Source organism: Merops nubicus, unplaced genomic scaffold, assembly GCF_000691845.1.
Source record: "Merops nubicus isolate BGI_N331 unplaced genomic scaffold, ASM69184v1 Scaffold54366, whole genome shotgun sequence".
Classification (NCBI taxonomy): domain Eukaryota; kingdom Metazoa; phylum Chordata; class Aves; order Coraciiformes; family Meropidae; genus Merops; species Merops nubicus.
In genome coordinates this window covers 1-9,712 of record NW_008614066.1, presented here as the reverse complement: position 1 = coordinate 9,712, position 9,712 = coordinate 1, and the positions used below count along the sequence as shown (strand labels likewise).

At 37.3% G+C, this 9,712-nt stretch overlaps 1 protein-coding gene across 1 annotated transcript; it reads right to left on the bottom strand.

The window, feature by feature from the left end:
- Nucleotides 1-3,826: 3,826 nt before the first annotated feature.
- On the bottom strand, nucleotides 3,827-6,857 carry EXTL2 (exostosin-like glycosyltransferase 2). Its single transcript, XM_008942066.1, has 3 exons — nucleotides 6,449-6,857; nucleotides 4,989-5,059; nucleotides 3,827-4,380 (listed from the first exon to the last, which is right to left on the bottom strand). Exons 1-3 carry the CDS (start codon nucleotides 6,840-6,842, stop codon nucleotides 3,889-3,891), a joined length of 957 nt encoding a protein of 318 aa, XP_008940314.1. The 5' UTR covers nucleotides 6,843-6,857; the 3' UTR covers nucleotides 3,827-3,888.
- Between the last annotated feature and the right edge of the window lie 2,855 nt (nucleotides 6,858-9,712).

Genomic DNA, 9,712 nt, shown 5'->3' with positions numbered 1-9,712 from the left:
CCCCCCGCCGCTGCCCTTCCCGCCCGCCGGGAGCTGCCGTCTGAGGGCCCTCCCCCGCATCCGGGGCGATGCACCTGCGGGGAGAAACGAGGGGAACAGGGTCTCGGCGGCTGAGCGCAGCCCCGTCGCACTGAACCCCACCCTCTTCGCGCACAGGCTCTCGCTCCTACTGGGAAGCCATCCCGCCATGAAGAGTTTCACGTATGTTTCTATGTCGCAAAATACACAAAAACTACTTGTAGCTTTATGTTTTCAAACAGTGAAAGATCGACTTTCTCGTAGGTCATTCGCAAAAACTGATTTCGCTCGTAGTCTGCGATTAACTTAATGCCAAAGAATAAGAAGCATTAAGTATTAGAAATGCCTTTTTTCTACCACCCTCCCCTTCAGAAAAAGTGCCAGACTGTCCATCCCATTTTGAAAACTGAAGGTTCAAAGGGGAGTTACGTTGAGAAAAAAGAAAAAGTGCTATTTTTCCCCAATACAAAATAACCCACACTTAAAACACCCTAAAAAACCCATCATAATACAAAGCAGTATGCAGCCCTAAGGTCCACGTTACCTCACTGTGTTTTCTGAACACTATAAACATCCTCCTGCAACTAGCAGTTCATATAATTAACTGTAGTCTGCAGATGCAGTTCAACATGAACGTGAAACACTTCAGACTGTTCAATTTTTAATCTACTGTCATAAGCACTGGATAATCTTTAAAGCCTTACAAATGTGCTGGAAGTACTACAGAAAATACTTATCTTCTGCAATTGTTTTGTAGTGCTTAGATACTACTTTGTGTTAAAGCCTAATATTTATAAATCTGTCTAGCTAGGCTGGTGAACCTAGAAGGCAAACGACTAGAAACTGAAACCCCACTGTCAAAAAGTTGTTTGCATATTGCTTATATACCTTTTGCAAAATTACAAATATGGTTTTGGTTGCATAAAAGTTCTCATCTGTTGCAATTAGCTAGAGCTTTTGTAAGCATAGAAAATACTTCAAATAATCTTTCTCCCTTGTAAAAATATGTACAAAATAACCTCTATATTTTTTCAGTTCCAATATTTGTCTCATAGCTTGCATGATTATCTAATTTCACCTTGTACAATGCTTGCTTTAAGAATGTTTTCACCTTATACAATTTTGGTTTTATAATGAACTCTATTTTTAATATTTTATATCAGGTATCAAAGTTACAGTGATAACTTCTTGCATTTTAACTGCAGGTAAAGCAATATTTTTCTTGTAGTCCTGTTGCATCATTTTAAGATTAAATCTTTTTTTTCAACAGGGATTTTTGAAACAGATCTTTTACATACCTTTTTAAAACTCTTGTGCACATAAACTTTAATTTCTACAGAACATTCAGAGGTGGTGATGAGTCTGTTGAGACTCAAAAATACTTCCAAATAACATCTAGGCAATCTCTTGGAAGAAATCATCACATGCCTATTATTTTGTTTAAAACAAATTCTCAGTAATATATTTCATTAAAGTCTTAGGGCACTTTTATATCCATCAAGGGATACAAAGTTACCAGCCTTTAAAAAATTAACAAACCCCTTTTGGTTCCTAAGAACAATGAATTATGGCTAGAACTTAAGTCTTAATTTTGACTTTTGCTATCCAAGACTAACTGCTTAATTCTATCACTTTGGATTTTGGTTGCTTTTTGGTTTTTTTTGGTATGCAAACTGTTAACTTACTCAAGACATATAACACTGAAAAACTTGGTCAATAATCAGAAAATAATACATCACAAATCAGTTTTATGTATTTTATTTGACAATGGTACAAATTAAATTGACCAGTATAATAAAAACTTGTTCTACTAATTCCTCCACCGATACAGAAGAACCAAAAAATCCAAACAACCCAGAACAACTCCTTCCCTCCTGACAAAGAACCCAATAGTAAGATTTGGCTGAGTTGACAGTTCTTTTCACATTTTAAAAGTACAGTAAACAACACCTGTCAGTCTTCACAATTCTAGTTGATACTGCACAGAGCAGAAATTACAGAAGACCAGCAAGTAAACAAAATGCAGTAAACAACCACTAGGAAAGTTGCATTTCTGGAAAGATCATAGACCTGGTTGTGTAGCGCTTACCACTGCAGCACAGTAATTAAAACCTACTTTTCACTATTATAACAAAATTAAGCAGACTTTACATTGCCACATTAGGATTTTGCCCTTTAAATTTTACAAAAGTACTAGGAAGACATCAATTGAACAGAAACCAAATCCTTTAACACTGACAGAACAAGGCAAAAGAATCCTCTATTCCCCCCAAAGAAACCCAATGAATCACACTCAGAATTGGCCCTGCTTGACAGAACTTGTTGCATTTGTCAAGCACTTGTTCAGCTAACTTATTACAAAAACTGACAAAATCATACACCTTTTTGCAGGTGCTATTTGTGTACTAAGTATTAGCTGTATTAGGCGGATGACCTATACTTTTGAACTGATACTGAGAATCAATTAAAAGATAATGCAGATGAAACTAAATCTACTTTGGATGCCAGGCTTGATTCCTCTCTGTGATCCAGGAAAAACACTTGTGTTTTGTACTTTCCTCCATGCCACAAAAAAATTCTGTAACTGCAATGGAAAAAGTCTGTCCTGTCTACGTTAACACAATGTTTCCAGAACTACCGTCACAATCTAACAAAAGCTGCTCCTAACAGCTGTTTCTTGCCATAGATGAAGCCAGGGGATTCAGAGACTTGAAACAGTTCAGCTCTGTCAAATATCACTGTACCTTAAAGTACTTTTTTTTTAAAAGAAACAATGCTTTACCCACTCGTTGCACATTTTAATTCTGTTGTTATAGCCACTAAAACCAAAGGTGAACAGAATCAAAAAGTAAATACTAATTTGAAAGAGTAGTAAAAAAAAAAAAACAGTACACCTCTAGTATTACAAAATGTACACTCTGTAATAAATGTAGACTAGCTTGCTCTTATTAGGAATTGTAAATAAGACATTTTAAAAAGTGAGGATTTTCTTGGGCACATTTTTGTAACAGTGTACATGCAAAATATAAAAATAAGTACTAAATGGACTATTAATACAAGTAATAACACATCCATTCCTTCTGACTGCTTATTGAAGTTTCATATTTCATGTATTCATGTTTCTTATATTTCCAACTGCTGGGCTGTACCTTTCAGCTGCTTGCAGTGTTTCAGCAGCTCTAGGCAAACTTATTGAAAAAGCCACATCAGTGATCATTTTCCACTGTCTCAGCAGTACTAGGTATTGTAGGTAGTGGTTTTAGGACTGAGATAAAGGTGAGGTACTCTTTTCCTGGCTTATTTTCATAGCAGCTTCAGGAACATCTCCCAGTACAGAACAGCTTATATGCAAACTTCAGAGGGGTTTTGTACAGGAGTCATGAAGCCTGGCCAAGAGTTTACTGTAGCCCTTCTACAGTTTCACTGATAACTGCGTAGGAGGAGGTGAGGGACAGGGGAAGAAGGCAAGGAAGCATCTCAACATATAACTACCAAAAATATGCCTAGACCTCATTTGACTAGATACATGTATTTAAAAAAAAAATAAAATTAAAACCTAAGCACTGAAGTGTAAGGAGTGTATTTTTGTCTGCATGTTTAGGAAGAACTGATCTAATTAATTGTAATAGCTTTTCAGGCTTAAAGGAAAGAGGGTAATTTTATCACAGCTAAATATTAAATTCTTTTAAGTTTTCTCAAAACTTATAATGAAGAATTAGTAAGAAAGGAAATACCTAGAGTGCCATAAGGAAGAATTCAGAAACTACACATGGGGATGGCCAAGATGCAGTAATTACACCTTCTCCTCTCCTTCAACTCAGTACAATACACTGAGTCTTGTTTAACATCTAACTCCTTAAATTCATTTGCTTACATTTTATTTTTGTGATTGGCATAATTAGGAAAACCAAACTGAGAAATCATGATATTCGAGTATTTTAAAGGCATGCCATCATAAATATTAACCAGTTTATTTACACAGTAGGATCTCTGTAACAAATGCTCAGCTCGGTGCCACATTCCAGAATAGCCACTGTTAGTGTCTTTTTCTAAATTTCTTATATCCACTGGCTTCACAAACACTCCTGAAGGCTTTCCAGTACGCTTGGCTACCAGAAAATTCATGGCAATATCATCACAATTTTGAGTTTCATCTATTAATGCATAAACAGCTTCTGGCTGTCTTTGAAAGTCTTCTAAATACTCACTGTGAAAGAACGCTGCACCAATAAGAACCATAGAATACTGATCTCCATTTCCAAATCCAGGGTTCTGCAGTTCGAAGCTGCCATAACTGTATACACCTGAAGGAGTAGAAATGTGCTTTCTAGGAACAAATCCCACTATATGATCTGGAAATTGCTGAAAGAAAAGAAATTTTAAAAATCAAAATGAAGCCCACACAGTGAAATGAAGATGTGTGTTAAGTATTTTTATAAGAGAAATCTATGTTTGTTTGTTTTTTTAAATTAGAGGGCACAAGATTACTGCCAGAAAAGACTTAAGACTGTGGCATATGGTCCTTTGATCTGCATAAATGTTGTAATTAAATACAGTTTTACAAAATTGACACAATATGCCTCATTCCACATCATGTAGTGCAAATAAACATTTATCCACAATTTCCAGCTGTATATTTGGCACTCAAAGCAAGTTTAGAGACGATTTCTCTTGGAGAGAAAAAAGCCACATGCTTTTGTTGTTTAGCCTACTACCAATTTAAATCAATTCCGTAGTCAGTAACATCAGTGTTCACGTACAAGAAGAGTTAAAAATCTGAAAGTTACAGATTACAGGTATAGCTACTACTGAAGAATATTTTTGCAATTTCTACTATTCAATCACTCTAAAATTTAGCTGTACAGTTAGAAAATCGGTGGTAAAACAATACAATGTAGTGTTACTCTAATTAAACCCATTAATCTCAATTGCAACTCACAAATACTACCTGCCAAGGTGCAAAACATTACCTGCCAAACAGAAAAGGCAAAAGCAAGGTCATGAGCACTGACTAGTGTATCATCATCCATCATCAAAACAGCTGAAGGAAGGAAAAAAAAAGAAAAACTTTTAACTTATCAAAAGATTAAACAGATGAGCACAGTAAGCAGCACAGTATTTGACATGTTAGCTGTGAAACTTCTATAACCATTAAGGTGAATTGGAGAGCTTAATTTTAACTCCTTGGAAGCATACTGAGAAAACTGTATTTAGATTTCAGAGCAAAAGCAAGGTTGTAGCTTTTTTTGTAACCAGAACAAACACAAATTTTAGATTATTTGCCAGGCTGCAACAAAACTCAGAAACCTTTGATCATCTGTAGTATGGTTGGCCAGATGCGTGCTGGAAAACTAGAGTGTTTGGCAGAGCAACTTAAATTTCTAAACTAAAAGAAAGAGTTAGGTACCATTCTTTAGCGTATGAGATTTACAAGGGATTCTCAGTATTAAATTTTACCCATCTTCTCATTAGTTGCAAGTTCTAGATAAGATACTTGATAGCAGCAAAGGCAACATTCGCTAGAACTACAGAAGGAAGAATCTCTGCCTTAAATTCTAGGCAAAAGACTATCAAGAAAGGGAGAAGAAAGATATTATCAGATCGGATCTCCAGATGCATTGAAGCTTTTAAGTTTGCCGTCAGCATAAATCCTATTGTAGTAAACAAAACTCTTGAGAAGTTGAAGTTTCTAGTGTCCTCATTGGAATCATGGGTTTTGAGTAGCAAGGCATGTTAGGAAGGGGGCAGTAAATGGAATTACCTTTACTAATCATGAGTAAGGTCAGGTCTGTAATGCAACATATGGGTTTTTTTCCACTTGAAACAAACAGGACTTATTGTTGTGCTTCTCCTGGAAAGAGCTTAGGAAGAATATTTAGATGAACAGCTGAAAGACTGTGGAAAATACTCTTAAAAAGAATGCATAATTTGGGAGACAAAGCCAGACAGCTAGAGAGGGGAGCTTCTCTGAAGAGCAGAACATGCTTGAGAACTTAGTCTTAAAATGATTGGATTAAATCAACTCTTCACCAGAGACTTAAGTCCAAATTAATGCAGAAACTGAAGAAATACATGCACTATGAATTTCAGGTTACAGTGTAGAGAAGCTGAACTATCAATGTTTGCCTGACAAAGGAAACGGAGAGCCAACACAGCTGGAAAAGCCCATGAAATGTGTTTGACAGTCCCCCTCCCCCTTTTTTTTTCCCCTTACTCTTCATTGCCAGCCTCTGCCCTGCTGGCAGAGTGGTGTGTGTGGTGTGTGCACCTGACATCATATCACAGGGATCTTGTGTCTTACTCAGATTCTATCATGTGACCAAACAAATCCATGGATTTATTATATAGTATAACTCAAAGTCTTGCTTTTAGCATCCGGATTTTAAGTGAGAAAATAATATTAGTAGTAATGATGTCAACCGCTGATTACCTTTTGTTTCCAGCTCAGGGAAATTCTGAAGCCTATTCCTCATGCGATTTACACTTTGAACTTTAAAGACAACAGGGACAGGATGAGGCCCCAGGGAATTCCACATTTCCTCTGGTATCTTCTCACCAATGTTGTTCCACACGACAATTATTTTATGTAGGTGAGGGATGGCTTGATAATGATTTAAAAGCTTTAGCAGTAAGTCAGTTCTATTATATGTCTGCATAATAAGAGTAAATGAATCCAAGGCAGGCTGACTCTGGGTTTTTGGTTCTCTTCTCAAATTGGGCATTTTGTCATCTTTGATATTGGGAAGCAAAGCTGTTAAAGCACCTGCCACAAGAAGTAAGACAATGATCACCACAGAAGTGAAGCGTAGTAGGCGGATTCCCATAACTCTTCCTGGAAGCTTACAGAAGTGAAAATACCTTCAAAACAAGTAACAGGAAATGAAAAGTCATTAATCTCACACAGAGGTATCTCCCTGACTTGAGCAAAACTCACACAATATGAAGTAGTTTAAGTAAACAAATAAGGCAGGTTTTAGGACTTGGGCCAATTACTTTCAACTATCCAGACAGACACTCCAGGTACTCATTTTCTATCATTTATTTGCTCTTAAATTCTTTTTGTTAACTTTGAATTTGTTATGTGAAAATAAATTCAGAGTAATTCTTTAGATTGTTCAGCATCTCTTATTTTCTCAATACTGCATTTCTGATGGCACATCTACATAGCACACCAAACCCATCCAACAGAAATCAGAAAGCACATTTGTACAGAGTATATTCAACACTGCAGGAGCTCTGCTTTAGCTGGGAAACAACATGAAGAGAAGAGGCCTCCTCCAGAACTCTGGCATAAAGGAGGAAGTGAAATGCTCTTTCTTTTTCTATTGCTCAGGCATGATACACAGAATGAACAATGTTTATCACTGATCTGCTGAACATTTTGCCAACAGTTTGCATATCTGCTTGATAGTGGTTATTAATGTGGAAAAGACAATGTTGATCATACTGAGGGTCTATGACAGGTGGAGCAAAAGAAACATGCCAAATGGAGTAATGTAGGAATACAGCCACAGCAGTAACGGCTGCTCTGCTAAATCCAGAACTCAGCAGAAACTGGAAATGTTAGGTGCCACCTATCAGCTAATTGGTGGAGCAGCCTCGGTGTAAAGCGGGTGTTTGTGGATCCTCCTGGATTGGATTTTGGATCTAAACAGGAGCTCTTTAAAAGCAGCTCCTACAAAGGCAGCCCTAAAATTCATGCCTCTGAGGTAGCACTCCCCGTTCTCCAGACATTTACAAATTGTAAACACAACAGGATCCAGCAGCCACTGCATTCCATAGTTTGCACCTCAAATGATGTGTCATCTATATCTGTTCTTCCCACTTTACTTGCAAGATTGCTATGAATTACAACACAAGATGAATATTCTAAGCTTACTAGTCAACAGTTATTTGTTGGTACATATTGCTCATGTCACTCCATTAGTAATTTTTAGGCTTTCAGCAAGGAATTCTGATCAAATTAAGTGATCCAGGACAGCCCCATCCATTACAATTTTTGAGAGTATCTGTGTGTTTTTTCACAGCTTTGATCTTTTTTTTCCACAGTGCATATGCCATGCTTGAAAACAGGAATGTAAATTATTGTAGTCTAAAAAAACCCTCCCAACTTACCTCATTGTTACCATGTAGGATTGGGTTTTCCCCCTCGTTTTTGCAGGACAGTTGTTTGCAATCTTTCAATCTGCTGGAAATAAAAGAGACTGTGTAACTAGTTATCCCACACACTACCCAGCATTTTTTTATAAGTAAACACTCCTCTCAATTACTGATTGATATACACATTCTTGGCAGTTATCCAATCCCTCTTCCAATATATTGCTCGGCTCAATTATTGTCTCTGTTTTTCCATAACACTCCAGAAAGAACTTATTACACAGTGTATTTGTCTGCTTGTAAAACTGCTGCTTTGTACTAATGTAAAGTCTACGTGTTCCATCCTTAGGGTCAACTAGAGATACAAGTAGGTCTCCAGAACCTTAGTCTGTTGTTCACCAAGCACCATGAAAATATATACTTGGATACCACAGTCTGGCAAGTAGCCACAGTAAAATTATTTCCTATTCTGGCTCATCCCCTTCACACTCTCCTTCCACTAAGCTTGCCAGTTAAAAGAGGTTAAAAACTCAGAATTTTGTTGTTCCCATTTGGTTTACAGAGGGGGACAGCAAATAGGAGTGTTAAGTACAAAAAGGATGGCTGCATGTGATGCAAAACAGCAAGTTAAGAAACCTGAGGCTGTTCAGACTCCTAGGTTGTTGGAGAGATTTTTGTTCTTTTAAAACTAGTTGAACAAAGAGATGGAGTTTTTTTGATTTAGGAGTGGTACTGTAAAAGCTTAGAGAGCAAGAATTTATATTTGATAATTGAACCTATGTGAAATTTTGTAAGAGTAGTTTATTTAGGTTACATAAACTTCTTAAAAGTACAGAATTGCCAATTTGTGCGTACACCAATTTGAAATATGTCCACACATACATACAGCTCTTCCAAAATCCAAGTTCCAATTTTGTCACTGACTTATTTTGTGAAGCTGGAGAGGTCACTGAAATTATTTCCAGAAGCTAATCTCTTGTTTCGGTTATGTCATTTTATAGGTGTAAACAATCATGCCTAACTTCTGAAAACAACTGGCAGCAGTGGCTCCTCAGCATTTCTGAGGTCCACTGCACCTTGGTCATACAAGTTCTTAGAAGGTGAACCTTAGATTCTTTCCCCAACTGGAACCTAGTTGCAACAATACTTACTGTAGTGATTAATAATTTAAAATTTAAAAGCATAATTAAGATGAAAACACATATATTGTTTACTGTGGTAATGAGACTTCCTGGCTTTCCGTACGTTCTTGCATTTACTCAATCGCATGCAGCAGGCTACAGTGGTAAGGAAGGACGACGTTAAAATAAACGCCTATATAAGATCTTTGAAAGCAGCATCATCGCACTTCCCCATAAGAAAACGCCAACCAGTTTTATCAATTAAGTTACGAAACCGCAACGCAAGGCTGACCTCTTAAAAATTCTTACAGTGCCGCCCGTAGAGACCCCCTCTTCCAAACAAAATTGAGGAAAATAAAAACCCTGCCACAAAATACAGCATTTTAACGCTCCTTCTAATCAAAAACCTCCTTAAGGGGGTTCCGCTCTCTGGGCGGGCAGCCCCCGAGAACGACGCGCCACGGCCCGGCCCGCAC